Source organism: Lepisosteus oculatus, chromosome 3 (genome assembly GCF_040954835.1).
Source record: "Lepisosteus oculatus isolate fLepOcu1 chromosome 3, fLepOcu1.hap2, whole genome shotgun sequence".
Lineage (NCBI taxonomy): Eukaryota > Metazoa > Chordata > Actinopteri > Semionotiformes > Lepisosteidae > Lepisosteus > Lepisosteus oculatus.
This window is the reverse complement of record NC_090698.1, coordinates 23854735-23876401: the sequence shown is the minus strand read 5'-3', so window position 1 is coordinate 23876401 and position 21667 is coordinate 23854735. Positions and strand designations below refer to the sequence as shown.

The 21667-nt window shown below is 36.2% G+C and overlaps 1 protein-coding gene across 1 annotated transcript; it reads left to right on the top strand.

The window, feature by feature from the left end:
• The first annotated feature begins 1101 nt into the window (after nt 1-1101).
• prkaa1 (protein kinase, AMP-activated, alpha 1 catalytic subunit) lies at nt 1102-20365 on the top strand. The gene is made up of 9 exons (XM_006627112.3): nt 1102-1251; nt 9199-9340; nt 9965-10058; nt 11366-11510; nt 12787-12874; nt 13380-13604; nt 13831-14326; nt 16640-16766; nt 17604-20365. The coding sequence occupies exons 1-9, from the start codon at nt 1155-1157 to the stop codon at nt 17867-17869; spliced, it is 1680 nt and encodes a 559-aa protein (XP_006627175.1). The 5' UTR covers nt 1102-1154; the 3' UTR covers nt 17870-20365.
• Nucleotides 20366-21667: the final 1302 nt, after the last annotated feature.

The following is a 21667-nucleotide window of genomic DNA, read 5'->3' as shown; positions in this document are numbered from 1 at the left end:
AGGTGAATTTCAATATTACCTAACTGATCCAAATACAAATATGAGAAAATGTGTTTTCAGTGATCTCTGGTTAGCAGATGAAAAATACAAGCTCCACAAAGATGAAGACCCAGGACGTGCGAGATGTAAATTATGCAGAAAAAAAGTCAATGAAAAGTTTTGGAACTTTGTTGGTAAAAATGAGTGGGAACCCTGATAAAACCACTGTCACACTCTTATAAGGTAGGAGATGCACCCTTAAAGGTGACATCACAGAAAATGCAGAGGGTGGGTTAGCATCAGATCCTGCATGGAGTGCAGCTCGTTGTCATCCGTCACAAAGGCTTAAAGTCTGTAGCTATCACGCCTTGTTAACAGGCCGGGACATATTTCTGAGTTGCCTTTTATTCAAAAACTTGAACACTGTGGCAGTTCAGATACAACATCACCTTTCTCTCTGTACCTTTTCAGTCAGCTCACATGTAGATTTGGTGATTCTGGCCTTCTCTCTCAGGAGATCAGGCTCTTTACAGTACTTACAGTATACCATATACTGTGGTATACAACATACAGTGGTCCAGCGCCATGTCTGTGGAGCTCATTAATTAAACCATCAGACTGCGACAGTCAGCGTTTTCAAATTTCTATTAAAGCTAATTTTTTCACAAAAGCTTCTGATGTGTAATTCAGTCTTATTCTTCCTTTCACTAAATTAATTTGCTGTGCTTTTTCTTTTTCACTTTCTTCTTCTGTTCTAGTTTGTTGTACAGCGCTTTCAGTCCTAATAAGCAGTCAAAATACTGAATTAAAAAATAAGTGTATATATATGTCCCACCTCAATTAAGAAAACGCGCAAAAGATTAAAGATTCACTTCTCATTTATATAAATTCGTACAATTATACTTATATATAAGAAAACAAATATTGTATATATTTGAGTATTGTAATATGAAATGTCTGCTCTGTTCTCAGTGCAGGTGCTCTCAAAACTGTTAAACACCAACGCAAAAGTGTTGCCCAACTTCAAGCCGCTTGAAATTCGAGGGCTATGTAAAAAAATAACACCATTGCCTCTCTTCTTACGTCACTTCCGACGTCGTGCACTTCCGTTTTCCTGTTTATGCAGCGTCATGTCCGTCTGCCTGCAGCAGCGCAGGTAGGGCTTCTGCGGGAAGATGGCGACGGATAAACAGAAGCATGAAGGGAGAGTGAAGATTGGACACTACATTCTTGGGGATACGCTTGGTGTAGGAACCTTTGGAAAAGTTAAAAGTAAGTGTGATGATGTGATGGTCAGGATATCTGGATGGGAAAGGCGGTTAAAACAGGAAGGCAGTAGTCAGCTGTCCTATGTGCACTGAGAAGAGTTGCTGAACAACATTGCATGTTGCAATTTGCAGTATCTGTTGCTGTGCATGTTCACTTCAAACTCCCAGAAGAAAATAGCACCGTTTTCATGTGCATGTTGGCGGAGTTGTGTGTTGATTGATTACTGCTCTTTTTGCCTGTCCTCTAATGAAATGTTAGCTTGCTAAGTGGCTGATGTCTCAGCCTTGTGAAGTCAGTAATGGCTAATTTATGTCATTTTTAGTCGAACGTTCCCAATCGTTAAAACAGTGTCAGTGACAAAACTAAGCTGTGATTTGTAAGCCACGCCACTCCTCAAGTTAAAATTGTTTTTAGTTTTGGCTAGATGCGTAACTTAAATTTAATAAACTTTTGAACCCTTTTAATTTCTGTAGGTGTTTTAGAGGTTGTTAATTTCATGTTATCTTAAAAATAATCAAAATGTGGTGTGAGCAGTTGCGGTAGCATCTTTGTGTCACTCTGTAACGGAAAATATTGATTTCTAATGGAAAATACAGGTGCAGAAGCCGAAGAAGAAGTTTGACATCTAACGCGGTTTTTAATGATTTTTTTTTACAGACGGTGTAGACTGTTATAACCTCTTTAATTTTTGCAGTCGAAATCAAAGTTAAGTATGATTAAACTAGCACTGCATAGGGTATTCACATTAGACTTGATTATAATTCGTGGTTATTTGCAAGTTGATGAAAATTTCAAAGAATACCGTTATAAAGTCTACTTTGGATTCCAGCATTCACTTTTGATGTTAAGTTTTATGCCAAATAATAAGGAGTTGGAATATTGATGGTTCTTGAAATGTTTAAGCGACACGACCATCTCTGGTTCACTAGGTTATTAAAAGTTTAATTGAAAAATATATTAAAGATAATCTTTACTTTTATTAATATAGACAAACTATTAAAGGATAACATTACAGGAGCGTCTAGTTGATATTTACAATCTTGAATTTCCATGAAAGCTTTCAAAAACTACATGAGAGGTCTAAATGAATAAATGTTCTTTGAATGAAGATTTCATATATGACAATGCTAAGGCTAATGAAATAAAAATCAGTCTGGAACTTTCAGTCTTATGCAATGTAAGTTTTCTCAGTTCATTTACTATTAAAACTTAATATAAATAGAATATGAATCACTCTCTTCTGAAAGGTTTATAACCAAGTCTTTGCTTTCTGCAATGGTGGAGAAGTTGCATTTTCTGTTGTTTGTAAACCTCATTTGTGCCAACATTGCATTCTATAAAACCAACTCTCAATTTACATATAACAACTTTTTGAATATTTCAAATGAATATTGTCTGGACTACCAAAAGCGTTTCTAGGTTATGCTGTTACAGTTGGGGTCTATAGACCTGGTTTTTATTTAATGTAAATCTTGATTATGAATTGAGCTGGACATGGGTACATTATTGAGCAAAAAGTCAGTTTTTATGTTCAGTTATTAAATTCTCTATACATGTCCTTGACAGCAAAAGGTTTCTATTTTCAAGTAACTGAGATGGCAAAATGTACTCAGCACTTAAAATTCTTATCTTAGTGAAGGCCTGTGTGTAATGTATGCAGCAAGCATTGAATTGCTCTGCAGTGCTTTGACTTACTACCTGTCCAGTGTAGTTGTCCAGTGAACTGGAACGCTTTGTTGATTCTCTCTTATTTATGTATGACTTTGGGGGCTATATCTAATGTTTCCAAGGCAACCCTGAGCCATTGGCAGTTCCATGGCTACCCTGAGACATTGTTAATCACAACTTTATCTGTTAGTTTCAGTGTTGTGTCTCACGGCTCGTAAAAGGTATATTTTCTTCTAGTTTATGTGTTGAAAACTGTAGTTGCATGTGGAGTTGTTCAAATTGTAGAAACCGAGTCTTTGTCCTGTATTTGTTTCAGTGAAGTCTATTTTTATTTTACCCCAGAGCACAACCCTGCAGAATATTACTTACTTTCAAAATTAGGCTTAAATGTGTGACAGTTAATTTTCAGTGTTTTTTTTACAAATTATTATGACTTAATCATTAAAACTGGTAGATTTGAAAGAATGAAATGAGGCTAGGCTAATGGGTTGTTTTCAGGAAAGATGGCCTTCGGTTTTTCTGCTTGTGTTCTACTGGCAGTTTTTGCATCCTTATGTCATATAGTTTTAGATATTTAAGACCAAGTCTTACTTATATTTATGTTTTTCCTGTACGCTGTTTTGAAGAGGCAACATTACTGTGCGATGTTAGCAGTTATTCTAACAGCAGAAATGGAAGGCCACCCAACATAATCAACAGAGAAGCATTAACTTGTGCTGCTGCTGATGATTTGTGAAAACTGAGGTGCTCTTTAATCCCAAGTAGCCTACTGGCTTTGGTTTAAAAGCAATCGGCCTGAATACTAGAACATTCTCATTACGTAAAACTTTCTCAAGCACTTATATTAAACACGTTAATTAGCATATAACAAGCAACTTAATTATAATTTAGGGTGGGAAACCTAAGTAGAGCTTAGTCATAATGAATATGCACTGTTTCAAAATGTTTTATACTGTATATAGCCTATGTTTTTGGAGAATTACATATTGCATTCCCCTACTCTGCTCACACTATCACTTGAATCCTTATGAATTGTGCGCATTAACCTAAATGATTAATCCAAGGAAGATTTATCATGGTCTTGGGGATTGCATCATCACCTAGTCATTATTAAAAAGTAATCACAATAGGGTTTTTGTATTCCTTTAAAGAATATCTGTTTTGCTTACCAAGGACAGCTGAAAGACTGAAGATAATGCTTCTGACTGTTTTTTATGCTGTAAGTTGTGGTGTACAATGTACTACTACAGTTAGCTTGTGCTACAGCATTAAGATTTACAAAGGGACTTTTAACAAAAGTTTTTGGACAGGATAATTGGTTTCTGGGAAAATTGATATGAGTGTGTGCATCTGTGTCTGGTCTGCGATGGACTGGTGTCCCGTCCAGGGTGGATTTAGGCTCCTTCCTGTTGATTGTGGATGGATCAAAGTGTTAGGCAGTTTAGTGGGGCATTATCCAACAACATGAAAGAGTCCAACACCTTTTTTACCTTTACCTTTTTGAATAGTAATGATCAACCTGACTGCTTTGTAACCTGTACTCAAAGGTTACAGTAGACGTTTTTGTGTTTTGCAATCTCCATGGCTCCATGACAAACCTCTGGACATCTTTGGGTATTGGCCTGTGTATAGTAGGTTGTGTATTAGTTTACTTCCTCATTAGGGTGAAAAACGTGTTTGTTTTTACTTTTTGTCCAGACAGGAAATCTGCTTTGCAGGCAGATAACAGACAATACAAAACACACAATAGATTTAACACAACATTAACCAATTTACTAATAAGAATTGTACATGTATGATGATAAAGGAAAAAGAAATATAAATATACAATCAATTGTCCAAATTAAGTAGGTTAATGGCTGTGGGAATAAAGGATAACTGTTGCACTACTTTTAATCTAAATGGACACCCAGATGAAAGGAGCTCAGATGCATTGTTGTAAGGGGTGGTCATGACGATGATTATATTGGCCTTCTGCACTGTTTGTTTGACGTAGATGTCTGACAGCTCTAGCTGTTGTGCACCAGTGATTTTGCCGGCTCCTTTCACAATCCTGCTCAGTCTGTTTTTATTGTGTGCATTAAGGTTACCAAAGCAGGGTTCCGCAGTGAATGTTAGAACAACATGCATTAAGCAACACCTTAGTATTACTGAGACCTTCACATTATATAAGGTGCTATGTTTTAACAATGAACTAGATTAACAGTGGACCAAATTAACTGCTGCTGTAGTCAGTGTAAAACTCTTTAAAGTGACAGTATTTAAGATATGACATCCACCTCCTTCCTAAGTAGACTGCATAGGCTTGTGGTAACCATCAAATCAACCAAGTAACTAGCACTGTCTTTGTTAATACATTTTTTACATGTAAAAATTTATTTCTGCAGAAGAGTATTGGTAATTGGCTTAGTTTACTTGTGGAGGTGTTGTCTACAAGAAGACAGTTGTTTTCTGATTATATTTCTCATTTAATATTTTGTGTTGCACCCTTAATGGCCTGACATCGGTATGCACTTTACAGTAGAGATTACAAATCAGCAGAAGCATTGGTAGACGGAACATGTTGAGGCACAGAAAGTAAAAAGTGGTTGTATAGGAAGCACTAGCTTGAAATGTTTCAAAATTGTTTTGAAGACCTTGAATGGAGAGAGATTATCAGTTAGGCTGTTGCACAGTTTTGGTGTGTTTGTGTTGAAAAGTCCTATAGCCCAGTGTGGTGGCTTGTCATGGGGACATTCAGCGAGCAGAGCTCTTGAGAGTGTAGATCAGGAAATCTTTAAGGTAGAAAGAAGTGATTGTTTTAATACTTTTTGTTGATTAGGAGCCAAAGCAGAAAGGCGAGAGCAGGAGTGATATTCATGTGAAACCTATCTGGCTAAGATTCTAGAGGCTGGGTTTTGAACATAATGAAGTCTAATAGTGCCCTTGGAAGCACTAGCAGGATGTGCATTGCAGTAGGTCTGATAACCCACTTTGCTTGCTGTTTAAGCATTTAAAGCTCAGCATACACAAGAAGATGTGTTTTCAGTTTTATGCTGAATTGTTCCCCTGTATGCCTGCTGTTTTTGTGGTTTAACGTCTTCTGCTTTGACAGATGTTTTGCTTTTGGCCGATCAGGAGAGACTGAGTGCGAGTTCATCAGTCACGTGACAAGATGGTGATTTCTTCATAAGATGTCATGATTTGGAATCCGGTTCCATTTTGTGTTTTTAGTTCAAATGGTATTGAACAAAATACAGCGCATAGTACAGTTTACCGCAGTAAGGATTTCATCTGCTCTGAAGGATGCTGCAGGAATGTTAATATCGGTTGAAATTTCTCAGTGACATTTTCTGCAATTTTGTTTTTTGACAAGACGGGTTTCCAGAGTTGTGTTGTGTCATGTATATGCTAGGTTTACAAATGAACTTTATGCTCATTAAAATGCTCATTTCACTCTGTTGTGGAGCAAAGTGAAATGAGTGTCGTCGATCAATCTCTGTTGGTTTCATGTATTGCAGTATTCACACCTATCCAGCGGCAGTTGTGGAAAAAAGTTCAAAAGGCTGCAATGCTGAGTCATAGATGTTCTGGACTGATTTGGTTTTTTTTTTGTTATTTTATAGGAGCCACTAAAACCTAAACTACAGTGCATTTTTTTTTTACACTTGCAGCAGCACCAGTTGTGTGGCACAAAAACAAATGAGGGCAGGGATGTGAATACACAGTACATTTTAAAGAATTTATTGGCTAATTGAAAGCACTTATGTTTTTTGACTAGGCTTTACCTCAGCATTCTTTCACTCTTTATGGAGTTTCTCTTTAGAACCATTAAGCATACAAAGACAATATAAACAGTTTCAAGCTTTCTCTAAACTATTTTCCTAAAGTTCTTTTTTTTACATGATCTAATAAGGAGATATAAAATGTAATTACTGAATAGAACAGTAAAACATAGGTATTTAAATTTTCATTTGAGACTTTCCTCTCAAGTTAAGAATGCAAGAATGTCAGAGTTGGATTTATCCAGCTCCTTTGGTTTTTAAATATCTTTGAATCTCATCCAGCCCTTTCTTGAGATCAACCAAGATATCGGCTTCAACAGTATGGCCCGGCAGCCTGTTCCATACTTCCAGAATGATGTGTAAGAGAGCTTAGTGTTTTCTGTAATTCAAGAAAAGCAAGCAGTCTGATATTTCTAGGAGACTGACTTTTTGTTCTAAAATGAACATTCTAAAGTACTTTTATTCAATCAAAAGTACTTCAATAATTAACTATTTTTTGAGGTGAAGAAAATGTACTTTTAATACTTCATTTAATTTTGGTTATTTGAGAAACCTGTAAATACTTATTAAATAACTTATTTAAAAGTGAATTAATTGATCTATAATCAAGATTGTTAATGGTTTAATTTTTTAATTTATGCACAGAGTGAGTTTGGTCTTCAGGTAAAGATTATGCTTTAAAAGCTCGTTTTAAAAATGGGAAATTATGAATTATATGCTTTCTGCTACCTTAAGCAGATTCTGGTTATATGCTGCTTGGCAGCACACTGCTGTGTTGGTAGAATTCTGCTTGTGTTGAACCGCTTGAATCATTAGAGCCTGTTGAGTGCCATATGCTTTGTCTTAGACAATGTAGGACTGGAAAATTGTAAACAAAGCCTCTTCAATTGCATGCTTAAATGAGCACAGATTGGAATACAGATTTAGCCAACATGTTTTCCTGTTACTTGATTTGTTGTATTCTTTTTGGATTATTGTGTTAAGTGCAAGCATTCTGTTTAAAATTTTAGTTTGTTTCTCGTGTGGCTGTTTTTTGGGGTCTCTGAAGTATGTTAGATTGCCAATCTTGAAGAGCACATGAATCGGCAATGATGCACTTTTTTGGTTAACAGGTGAATTTCCATGGCTGTTTGACAAATGTCCATTGTACACTAGTTTTCAAGTGTGGAGCCGCATCAGTGTGTGCTGGCTATAATAGGATACAGCTGAAGAAGACTCCACAACCGAAACATTGTTCCTTCTTTCTTAATGGAATTAACCCTTACTTGTTTCTGTGGTGTACTAATGCCAGAATACTGTATCGATTATATTTTACTGCAACTGCTGTCCATGATTTGGACCTTAAAGAAAAGAACACTGTGTTGCCAGAGGAGGTTAACTTTGTAAGTAATTAAAATACCCTAGAACTAGAAACTTTTCTTTCTGCGCTAGTTTTTAATTTTGAAATCTGATCCAAGTTTCTGGTTGCATAGATTGTCAAAGAAGGGTTATTTTATTTGAATTGTTCAGTTACAGTGATTTACATGATTAAAACTGGTGATACTTGTTTTACAGTACTTGTCTCTGGTGTGGCACCTGTCACTTTGCTCTGTTATCAGTAAATTCTGTATCTGATCTTCCCCAATGCTAGGATAGGGGTCACAGTGGTGAGTCGGGTATTGTGATTGGCCCTTCCATGTTTTTAGTGAAGGAGGAATAACTGCAAATTCTGTTGACCAAAAACATTTTTCTTGTTCATCTCGGAAGCAAATATTAACTTTTGTTTTCAATTTGGTTATGTAATCCGAGTCCTCACCTGAGGTGAGTGAACCATAATAAATGCCGCTTTCTGAATGTTTGCAGAATTTTAGTGCCAGTTAATGTATATTTGAATACTGCTGATGAGGGCACATATTATGAATTTGGAATCCCCCTTGTTTGGACTTGAAGTTGGCGTGAGGTTGTTTCCTTGTTTAGCCTATAAGCAAAGTTCTAGGCAAGTCCTGCTAGATTCAGCATCTCAGTCAGAAGATGTCACCTTTTGTGGAAATGCCTGGACTGCTTCCTTCCACAGAGCTAAGATCCATTTATCCATTTTCTTACCACTTCTTCCAATACACATTCGTGGTGAAGCTGTAGCCTATCCTAGCAAGCAATGGCTGCAAGGTGGCATGCACCCTGGATGGAACACCAGTCCATTGCAAGGCAGACAGACAGACATTTACACCTGGGGCCAGTTTTCGCAGAAACCAATTAACTTATCAGTGTGTTTTTGTAATGTGGGGTTGCCAAACCCCACACTCGGGGTCCCAGAACTGCAAGGCAGCACTGCTAACCACTGCACCACTGTGTGGCCGCTGAGCTTAGACTTATTTTTTCTTTTTCTTCTCTTTTTTTCTGATCACAGAGATGTTTTTTTTTACCAAAACACTTAGTGTTGTACTCAAAAACATGAAACAAAAACAGATTTTGTATAAATACATGTATAGTTAGAGGTTTATGTTTGATCACCCAGTGATCCTTTTTCCCTCCCTCTCAGTTGGACAGCATGAACTGACAAAGCACCAAGTGGCTGTAAAGATTCTCAACCGGCAGAAAATCCGTAGCCTGGATGTCGTGGGAAAGATTCGAAGGGAAATCCAGAATCTCAAGCTATTCAGACATCCGCATATAATTAAACTGTAAGTCCTGCATTGTATTACCTAATCATTAGCTAAAACAATGTTTAACATCGTGAGAGTGGTTTTTCAGTTTCCACTTAAAATAGTTCGCTTGTGAGATCTTTTTTTATTGAGTTACAGTTAATGTAAACCAAAATGAGTTTAGTTAAACTAGCTTTTCCCTGGTTATTCCTTCTCAGGTGACTAGATTCCAAAGTTGTTTTTAACAGAGAAAACAGAAATTCTCCCAAATTAAAAGCGGTTTATGATAAAACAAGTAACTGAATTACTTGTAAGACACTCTTACAGCTACCCAAACAAACTCTGCTTCTTTTTCCATTCTGTCTTAAATTATGTTTAAATTGGTTTGTACCATATTTTTTCATTTGGTTTATACCTCACCTGATGAAAATTAACTTCACTTTCAATGTTAATGAATTAATTCTGTAGGGTTTAGTGTAATAAACGTTCTTTTGGTGTATTCATAACTGTATACTATAGTTTTAACACTTAACCAAATGTTTTTAGGCAAATGTTTTGCTTTTTCAAATACTTCCTATATACTGTAGTATACTATAAAGTTTTAAAATTGTGAATATTATATGTGAAGTCAGTGTAAAAAGTAGAAAACCTTTAATGTTACAGGTATCAAGTAATTAGCACACCAACAGATATTTTCATGGTGATGGAATATGTTTCTGGTGGAGAGCTGTTTGACTACATCTGTAAAAATGGGAAGGTAAGAGAAATCACACCACATATCATTTTCTGTATGATATATTGCCATGAAATACTCTTTGTGAGGCCTTTATTATGTGACTTTTTAAACTTTTAACATAGACATTTGTATATATATATATTTGCTGCATGGCTTGTGGTATAAGTTCTAGAATGTACTATACCATCAGGTACTAATGTTGATGTAATAAATTTTATGTTAAGATTTGCAGTTACAATGACTTTATTTCATTATAAGCTATTTGGAGTCCTGTATTTTACAATCTGAACTAAACTTTAAAGCAAAAGAAAAATCACACCTTTCATTTACATTTTGGCATCATTGCATCCCTAATAGTGTTTCTTACCCTTTTCCCAATCTCAGTACACTTGCTTTAATACGTTGTAATGTATTCCACTCCCCACATCTATTATCATTTAAATAAAATATAGATGTGCATGTATTTCTTTAGAAATCCCTTCACATATAATGCTTTCCAGTTCACAAGGCCTTAAAAACAGCATTGCCAACTTATCAAGCACACTAAGAAAAGAAAATAAGGAACTACATGTAGTCTTTAAGTTTAAATCTTTGATGATGCTAAGGATGTTGCTGATTATATTAAGTGACAATTTCAATTTTGTGTTCACAAAAGAAGGAATAGACAACATGTTGGCTAAGAAAAGACACTTCCATGTTAATTAATTTTAGCATAAAGACAGAAGTGTCACAGGTACTGGAAGCATTTAAGATGAATATATTTCCAGGGCTTGATGGCATTCTGTTAATTGCACTTGAAAAAACAAGGTGTTATTTATAGGTCTTTAAAAAAAGGTCTTCGACCAGTGTCTCAAAGTGGTTAATACCTACTGATTTGAACATTGCTAATGAAGTATTCATCAATAAAAAGGGTGACAAGACTGAACCAAATAATCATATCATTGACATTTTAAGTTGAAGCACAGAATAAATTTATCCAAAAAGAGTAATATTGATTCTACTATTCTATTCTCTGGCATATTTGAGAAAAGAATATGCGATTAAAAATTGTGGTATAGAATTAAAGTAAAAATCACATTTTAACACAATTGGTCAAGTACTTTAGACATGTTTGCAGTGAAGTGTTTTTTTCTACTTGTCCAGTGTAACACCTGCTGCACTAATTCAGAATACTAAAACAGTCTTGGATTTTTTCTCTACAGGTGAAAAAGTGACCATTTTGTTAGTCTTTATCAGCACAAGTATATTTAGATATTTTTGTATGGTTTTCAATCTAATTGGGAGACGGTATAATTTGTGGTTCCCAATCTTGTTACTTGTGATCGTAGCTTGATGAGAAGGAGAGCAGACGGCTCTTTCAGCAGATCATCTCTGCAGTGGATTACTGCCATAGACACATGGTGGTGCACAGAGACCTCAAACCAGAGAATGTGTTGCTGGACGCACAAATGAATGCAAAAATCGCAGATTTTGGTAAGCAGCCAGAACCTTTGCTGAGAATCCGAGAAAGCACTATTTCCTGTAATGTTAACGCTGTCCTTTACAAGAAGACATTTTTTTTACCCCTGTTGTCTGTTATTTGTAATATTTCTTAGATTTTTCTAAGATTTCTACGATACGCCTGTTGATCTACGTAAACTAGTTCAAAAGTATGTAGAAGCAATGCTTTTCAAAAGTATTGTCCAAGCAAACTGTTGATAGGACTTCTATGTACTGAATTGTATCAAAGCAAATAATTTAATTCCTCTAGATTTTCAACATTTAAACTCAGAAAAGCAGACCTAAATGCTCTGTTTTCAAGCATGTTTAAAATTAAACTTTGCAATGAGGTCAAGTGAGGTAGCCCACTTTAATGTATTAATCTGTGTAACCCAATGGGAAGCTGGAATATCTGAGAACAGATCAATATGTCACTTAGTACAGTATTTGACAGTACTTAACAATGCTCTGTGTTCTGTTATATTACAAATTAGTGCTCTATGAACACTTTTTAGGTTCATCTAGCAAATACTTTATCATCTATGGAGTTTACTTATTTCACTGAGGACTTTGGCTGTACCTGAACAATATTCATATGCCATTAAGTGTGCAGCAGACAGAGCATACAGATGGGAAAATAAACCAAAATAGAGGACGAGATACAGGGACACAACCCCTTGCGTAAGCAGCTGGTTTAGTCGGTTTCCATGGCTTCTACATTTGAAACTGCATGTACTAAAATCTTTTGTGCACAGTTGCCAAATCTGGTTGCACAATGAAAACCAAGTATGCTCAAATTCTGTGGTTGCCAAATTAGTGGTTACTGTACAACATACAGCTATTTTAGAATCCAGTTTTCTTCCCTACATATTTTATATTTTGTTAATGGTTTTGACATGTTATATTCTAATTATTTGTCACTCATTCAAGGCAACCTTTTAACTTATTTTTATTATCTTTTATTAAATACAGGTCATTTCCTTGTAGAAAATGTAGTGTAAAAAGAGAAATGTCAGTGGAGAATTGACACTTCTGGGGAATGATTTTATTTAAATTGCACAATTTAAGTGTTAAGAACAAAGTTACATACGTTTGAAGATTTTATTTTGTTGTTGCAAGGCTCTTCATATAATGTAGATTTGTCACCTCTTTTTTCATTGGTTTAAAATGTTATACAGTTTATAGAATGCTTTATACAATTAAATTAGGGTGTTTGTATGTGAATTGTCGTAGTTTATTATTTTCTTCTTCCTGGTGTTTGCGCTTGCAGGTCTGTCAAACATGATGTCTGATGGTGAATTTTTGAGAACTAGCTGTGGTTCTCCTAACTATGCTGCTCCAGAAGTCATTTCAGGAAGGTATTGCTCAAGTTTCTTTGTTATTTCTGTGGTGTAAATAGATTTTGGCAGCAGAACGTGATCCCTACATGGAAAGAACACAAATATAAAATTAACTTAAGGATGAAACAAGGAGGAAAGTGTCTGTGAATTTCCATTTCATCATTTATGGCTTGTGGTCTTTGTTTTTGTGTGCATCTTAAATTGTTTCAGCTGGTTCCACTTTTTTGATTAGTGGCAAATTGCTGGAATAAAAACGGGTCTACATAGTACAAAAGCATTACTTTGAGTGAATTGGGACAGGGCTCTTTGGTTTCATTCAGTGTGATTAATAAAGCTTAAGTAATGGAAGGTAATGTGTGCTATAACCATGTTGCATTTCAAACTCAAACTGTTATGCATTTGTACTGCAGATTGATTAGATTGAATTATTTGAAGTCTGTTTTTTGTACATAACTGTTTTTGATATATCCTATCAGAGGAATACATATGGAAGCAACATATAGCAATAATCATCCTCTTTCAGGTTGTATGCTGGTCCAGAGGTAGATATCTGGAGCAGTGGTGTAATTCTTTACGCCCTGCTCTGTGGGACACTCCCATTTGATGATGATCACGTGCCAACGTTGTTCAAGAAGATCTGCGATGGCATCTTCTACACGCCACAGTACTTGAACCCCTCTGTAATCAGCCTTCTGAAGCACATGTTGCAAGTGGATCCTATGAAAAGGGCAACCATTAAGGACATTCGGTAAGTACATTATGAATGCTGGAGTGTCACTGTGCAACAGTTGTCCATTGAGATGCGGGGTTATTCATTGAGAAGAACCTTAATGTCATGCTAAGTAGGGATTTTTTTTTAGTTTAATCAAATGTGTTACGAGTTTTTTTTAATTAGTTGTCATCATATATAAAAGCCAAGGTTCACATTACCACTAAAAATATTTTAAAAAACTTTTCTATCTCCTGTCTTGCAGCGAAGATGAATGGTTCAAACAGGACCTCCCTAAATACTTGTTTCCTGAAGACCCGGCCTATAGCAACACCATGATTGATGATGAGGCTCTGAAGGAGGTCTGTGAGAAATTTGAATGTGCTGAAGAGGAGGTTCTGAGCTGCTTGTACAGTCGGAATCACCAGGACCCTCTGGCTGTGGCCTATCACCTCATTATAGACAATCGCAGGATCATGGATGAGGCCAAGGACTTCTACTTGGCCAGTAGTCCTCCTGACTCATTCCTGGATGAGCACCACTTAGCAGCAGCGAAGCCTCACCCAGAACGAGTACCTTTCTTGGTTGCAGAAGTGCCACCGAGGTCACGCCACACACTGGATGAGCTAAACCCACAGAAGTCAAAGCACCAGGGTGTGCGCAGAGCTAAATGGCATCTGGGTATCAGAAGTCAGAGTCGGCCCACTGACATCATGGCAGAAGTTTGCAGAGCAATGAAGCAACTAGACTACGAGTGGAAGGTATATGATAGAAATGCAGCTCTACACACTTTCTAGTCCTTTGGTGTTTTATTTGCCAATCCAGCTGTACATCCTTTCTAAAACATTAACAAGATTTCTTCAGTATTTAATTTGATAAAAATGATGGTATTTGTTTTAAATGAGTTTGCATTTTTCATTGCAGAATTTAATGTTTTTTTTTATCTAGACCATAATGAAAATGAAATAGTATTCATGAAGAAAATATTGTTGAAAACACTGAACAGTGATGTTTTACTATTCTTTAAAATTTAGAAATTAACACAATGGCAACAAAGTGTTTGTGTGTATGTCGGATTTTGATGCATTTAAAATGTCACTAATATAGACTTCATAAAATCAGTTGAACTGGAACATATTTAAAAGGAATACTTTTAATCGAAACACTCGAAATGACAACTTCTATAGATGAAAGAACACAAATCTTAATCAGAAGCGGTTAAGAAAAATCTAAAACTAAAATGTTGATTGCTCATCCCCTTTACTGTGGCATTCAACTGAATGTCGTTCAGTCAGAAAGTGAATTTCAAACAAAGATTCAACCACAAACAACAGGAGCATTTAAAAATATGCGAGACATAAAACTGTAGAAAAGCGCAGATCAGGAGAAGGGGCATTAAAAAAAAAAGACACTGGATATCTCTGAGCATGGTGAAGTTGATCATGTAATGGAAGGAGTATAGATAGCCTAGATAAGGATATCCCTCCAGATGTTCAGCCAGGTGGAGAGGAAACTGGAGGAATCTCGCCAATAAGGTCAATAGTGATTGTGAAAGAGGTGAGAGAAAACATCCATGAGTCAGCAATTTCTCAGTCACTCTGCAAAGCTGCCTGTATGGCAGACTGGAATCTCAAATCCCACATGGAGTTTGAATTTTTCAACAAAACATATAAGTGATACAAATATGTGGCAAAGGTTTTTGTAGTCAGAGGAAACAAAATTAGGACTTTTTGGCTTAAATTCAAAACGTACATTTAAATATACAATTTAAAATGGTTTTATATCATTTGAAATGCAACAAAATGGGAGATCATGAAGAGGGAGTGAATACTTTTGCAAGGCATTGAGAGGCATTAATACAATAAGCATTAAAGCCATTCAAACAGGTTTTTATCATACTCTTTGCTTAATGAGCACATTACAATTGTTCACTCTTTTGTAATAGCCAGTAGCCATATCACCCTGCAACTCACAACTGGCAACACACTGAAGCTCAGCAGGTGTGAGCTTGGTCAGTAACTGGATGCGAGACCTCCTGGGAAAAACTAAGGTTGCAGCTGGAAGAGGTGTTAGTGGGGGCAGCAGGGGGTGTTCACCCTGCAGTCTATGTGGGTCCTAATGCTCCAATATAGTGACCGTCCTTCGGATGAGACATAAAACCGAGTTCCTGACTCTTTGTGGTCATTAGAAATCCCAGGGTGTTTTTCTTTAAGAGTAGGAGTGTAAGCCCGGTGTCCTGGCCAAATTCCCCATTGGCCTTTACCAATCATGGCCTCCTGATAACCCCCATATATGAATTGGCTTTATTACTCTGCTCTCCTCCCCATTGATAGCTGATGTGTGGTGAGCGTTCTGGCGCACTATGGCTGCCGTTGCATCATCCAGGTGGATGCTGCATATTGGTGGTGGTGGAGGGGAGTTCCCATTACCTGTAAAGTGCTTTGAGTGGTGTGTCCAGAAAAGCACCATATAAGTGTCAGCAATTCATTAATTAATTAATAACAAATGAAAGTCCAGTGTAATTGTTGCGTTTTGCAGTGTGGAGCCAAGATGTGGGTCAGTTAACTGTGATCTATATTGGGATTTGTTGCAATTGAACAGTTTAAATATTTGGAGATTGAATGAGACCAGCTGTGATTCTTCTGGGTCTTTATCATAGTGAATGACAGTGGCTGTAACACAAGAACCAGTGTGATCTCTGTCTCTTTGTAGTCAGAGAACTGAGGCTAAATTTCACTCGCAGGGTGCTCCTCCATTTGTTGTACTTGTCAGCCTCCTTTTCCACTACCTCCAAGTATCTGTGCATAGGGATATGATCAAACACTTTGCTCCTCTTTTGATCTGGACACAGACTTTGAAAGTTTTGACATTCCATAATAGTTTTGTACCAGCATGTTTAAGTTTCGGGAAATAATTTCGGGACATAATTCCCTGTCCCCTGCATTTCCAGAAAAATGCTGACTTACCTGCCACACTGGCTGCAACACCGCACCAAAGGACATTTGCCAAGTATACCCTGGTGCTTGGTGCTTCCTACCGATATCTCATGCACTCTTTTCCTTATTACTCCCTAGGTTGTGAACCCATATTATCTTCGTGTGCGAAGAAAGAACCCAGTGACGGGAATGTATACCAAGATGAGTCTTCAGCTCTACCAGGTTGATAGCAGGACCTACCTCCTAGACTTCCGTAGCATCGATGGTATGTGAATAACAGCAGGGAGGTTTTTTATTACAATTATCTGCAGTGTTTAATATACATTTTTAGATGCGTCTGAAGACTCTCTTTTGTTTTCAGCATGACTCAGGCAAACGCTTCTAGCTAGTACGTTTTCAGTTTAACGCTACATAACATGAGAAGATGTTGACCTTGTGTAGACAGATTTAAAAAATATTGCCAAATGAAGAAAACATTAAAAAGTAGTTATTGTTCATCAACATTAAGATTTTCTCTGAAAAGGTTCAGGAAGAAGAAAGTTTCAAAGGTAGTTGAAGGTCTTGGTGGAAGTGACCTGGACAGATTCCGTAGCTAGGGTGAGGATATTAATGTTGGCACAGTTATTAACTGTTCACATTCTTAGTCATTAAAGAGTCAATACTTTTATTAATTGGACTTGTTGCTTTATATATATTTATGACATTTTTTCTAAAAGAACTGTGAACATGCAATAGGCAATGGAGTTCTCAATTTTCTCCTGAGGTTTAGTAGTCTTCACTTGCCAACTTGTCTGTGGACGGTTGTCGGCACTTCACCATGACCGAGTACATGCAAGAAAACCTATGTCAAGTGTGTGAGCAACAGTTGCTTTTTTAGTAATCTAAATGTGCCAATCTCCTTAACAAATGCATGAGTGGAAAAATATATATTTCTTGTTCCACAACATCCTTTATCATAATGTGGACGTGGGAGGCATCACCTGGAATAAGGCTCACTTTCTACATAGATCTCTTCCTGTTGCTACTTGGAATAAAAATATTTGTCCTCGAAAACCGGGTTAATAAGCAATTCTAAACTCTCCTGTCATCCTTCCCGTGTTAGATGAAGTGACAGAGGTGAAATCTGGGACAGCTACCCCTCACCGCTCAGGCTCTGTCGGGAACTACCGGACGTCTCTGAAGAATGAGGTGGAGGGGGACTCTCTCTCTAAGGGGGACCCACCTGCCCGAGGCTCGGATGGCTCTCTGACATCATCGCTGACATCATCAGCGGACTCCACAAGTGGGGACACTGTTCCAAGACCAGGGAGCCATACTATAGAGTTTTTTGAGATGTGTGCTAATCTCATAAAAATACTTGCACGATAATTTTTGGCATTAGCCTTTGAGTGTCTTTATAGCAATAAGCATGCAACGATTCATGGCTTAATGCTTCCCACATGGATGGAGACCTTTAATGGAACTTAATGAAGTTAGCTCCTGTGAAAGGGCTTGCTTGGGGAGGGAACATTAACAGTGATTGCTAAGCCACTTTATAGTAAATTAGGAGTTTTTAAAATTAATTTTCATTCTTGTTGTTCATTTAGTTGAATTGTGTAACCCCCAAATTCATTTGACTTTTTCCACCCTTGCATTGGCACAATGAGGAGCATAATCTAACTGTACTGTGTTCAGTGATGTTAAATCCCTGTTTATTTTATAAAATAATTTGCCTGCAGGAGCTCTAGAATTAAATGCAGGAAGCAAATTTGCACACGTTCCTACCTGCTGCTCTAGTATCTCGATTGGAAGACTAGAATACCAGTGCCCAACTTGCACAATGTGCTGTATGCATTTTGCAGAAGAATGCATAAAATAGAATTTCACTGGGGAAGAACACAATTGTGCAATTCTCCACAAAACATTTCTTTTGCTCTGGTATAACTTAAGGACTGATTTTTAAAAATTCAACTTAATTCATTCGTTTGCCATTTTGTAATAGATGTTTCTTAATTTGCATATGTATGTCCCCAAATTTTTTATATATGATGAATGCAAATTTGAATCTGGATATATTTATCACTGCTTTATGTGGGGATCCTAGATACTGTTGAAATTATGGATTATAGTGTATATGGACTTTGGAATTGTGATTTTTTTTTTAAATTTAGCATATTTTTAATTATATAACTGGATTTCCCATTTTAATCCATTTACTTTTTTGTTTGAAAGTCTTCACTTTTTATTTCAGTCTTATAAAAATTTTTGGTCAGCTTTTTTTCATTAGGGTAAAATCAAAGGATATACCAATGTGAGCATTAAAATAGGTTGATTATTTTACCCAATATTCCATGTTTCATAATATTGTTAAAATTTCAGTCTGTACAGTGGAGTTTGACAGGTATTTGCTAAATTCAGGCATGGCTAAATCATTTTCATAGACTGCTTCCAAGAAGTTAACTTTGAAAAAGATCAATTAAGCCATTTTTGCTTGAATTGTAAAATTTGTCACTATCAGGTTTAAATATTGATGCCCATTTATCTAGTTTATTTTACCTTAGGTTTAATCATTAAAGATTTGGTTTGATATGAGCATTTGAACTATATTACTTATTGGTATTTACAACATTTTCAGGCAAACTGTGATATATAACTTCAGAATTCTGTAGGTTTTCTTACCTTGGGTAGCCCAGACTTCACTTTTGGGAAATTCAGAGTTTCGTTTTACTTTCTTTCACTTTTTTAGTTTAAATTCTGGAAGAAAAGACATTGAAAGATGCTGTGGTTCAGACTGCCTGTGCTTCCAGTGTGCCAATCTTCTAGCATTGAACTGAACTACCATTATTCGTCATAGAAAGGCTATAGATGGTAGCTTCACAGAAGAACATTTCTGAAAAGAAAATGCACTGAATACAGGCTTAACAGTTTTGTTAATAGAACAGTTTTAAAACAAGCGATACTGATATTTTCTCAGAGTGTTCCTACCTAAAGATAGATTTTATGATGGCAGGAGAAGGAACCAATGATGTAACATGCCCACTCTTAAGCTTAGTAGCACTTGATTTAGAGTTCAGTAACAACTGTGCACGCATTGTCTTCTTATTAAACTGATGCCAAAAACACGTTTTTAGAAATTGATCATTCAGATTTGTGTTTTTTAAACATTTTGTTTTAATATCCACTAAATTCATTAGGTGTCTAAGGTGCATATAAAGTGAAAGTGTTTTATTGGCTCTCCTGCAGTGGTGAGAAAGCAGCAGCTACTTAGGACAGCCATTTAATAATTACAGGTCTGCATAGCAGCTGCCTTATTGTTAATACAAACTGTTGATCAGATATGTATCAGTGGAAGGGGAAGTAAAGTGTTCATTCCCAGAATTCAATGGGGCTGAAAGTGATCTATATTAATTCTTACATCCAGAAATGGCCACAGGTACTCAATTGGTATAATTTTTCTTGCTTGAAGTTTTTGTTATATATCCACCGTAATTTAAATATTTGAGAGATTTTTTTAAACATTTGGTTACTTCAAAATACAAAGCATTGATAATTCTCCCCGACTTTACATTTTTTAATTTAAAAGGATTTTGTTTTTTTAAAGGTATAACTTGCCCTCTTAAGAGAACTACTTGATTTGAATTGAATTTCTTTACAGCATGGTATTTTCCCTTTTTACCTTTGTACGATGGCAGTGTTTTAAATGGATTAATTCAGAAAGGGGACCAGTTACATAAGCATTATCTGGACTCTGTATGTGTCTTAATTGCTTTCATGAATTTTAATGTAAAGGGACCCTACATGTTTGCCCAATGTAAGTTTTACTTTACAGTGTTTAAAATCATATGTACAAGAACTGCCTAATAAACATAAATTGCACAAACCTTCCACAGTTGGTTTTCTTGTTTTCTTCATTCAAATAATTTAAATATGTAGCTTCAGTTAATGTAGGTACCCAAACTCCGTTCGGAAGAGGTTTTTAGTGTCCAAAAAGAATACATTGAAAACAAAGCACTACTAGATTTTTCTTTAAAATGATGTCATAAATCCTGAGTGACTATTAGTAATTTTATGTTTTAACTTTGGTTTTTAATCAGTGTCCCTGTCTTATAATGAGGTTGCCATTATTTGCAATTCTATTATTGTGTTATTGTGTTAAGTATTTTAAGCATAAAAATATTTAAATATCCAGAAATGTAACACCCACCATATCAGTTCACATAGTTTCAGTTGTTTTCTGGACCTGGATCGCTATTCACATTACAGTTGCAGTCCGAAATTTGAAGAGAAAAAATAACACGTTCTAAATACTAACCTCTTACATTTTGTTTCTAAAAGAAACCGATAATAAGTGAATCCAAAGGGTAGTGCTTATTTTAATCCTAACCCTAAAAAGCACACTTTTTCCAAACAGAACGTTTTAAATGAAAATTGTCAAACAAATTGTAAGAGCGGATACATTTGCAGTACTTTAAACTTCAACTTTATTGGATTACAGCCTTTTTTTGATTCACTTAAGCAATTTTCTATTCGTTTACTGGGAGGTTTTGAGATGACGATCCTGAAAAGCCAAATTTTTACACGAGGCTGACGTTGTTTTATTCGCCAGTTTCTTATTCGCTTTTTTCGTTCCACCTTAAATGCTGATGCAGTGATGTTATGTCGTCTTTTGCCTGTGGGTGGCTCTCTTCGGTTAGTACTAATCTCGATGGAATACTGTAGACATCCTCAGTGAAAGGGAATATCCAAATAAGTAGTGACTGTCCAGATTGTATTTTTGTATGGAATATGTTTCAGAAAATCGCAAACCAATTTTAAAAACTCACAATTACACGAACTTACACTGAGAAAAGGTGATTGCACTTTCTGCTTATTGTATTACTATGGCCCTCCCCCCGGTTATAAAAATCTCACAATTCTGACACCGAGGTGAGAGCGGAAATGTACAGCACTGTCAAAATCCTGAAGTACAAGAAAATTTACTGTACCATTTTTAAATATGACCCTCTGAACATGGCATGTGAGGATTTATAGTCAAAAAAATAACGCACTTTCTGCTTATTTGCTTTGTCCCTCCTTCCTCATTCCCAAAACATCTTAATATTCTCTCACTAAGGTAAGAGAGACAAAGGCACTCATCATGTACATTTGTAATTACAACACTGTTGTGACATTCTGAACATGGCATGT

Coding starts and splice junctions, on each gene's coding strand:
- prkaa1 (XM_006627112.3), top strand. CDS start 1,155: ATGGCGACGGATAAACAGAAGCATGAAGGGAGAGTGAAGATTGGACAC. Junction 9,341..9,964: donor CATCCGCATATAATTAAACT/GTAAGTCCTGCA, acceptor TTAATGTTACAG/GTATCAAGTAATTAGCACAC. Junction 11,511..12,786: donor TGCAAAAATCGCAGATTTTG/GTAAGCAGCCAG, acceptor TTGCGCTTGCAG/GTCTGTCAAACATGATGTCT.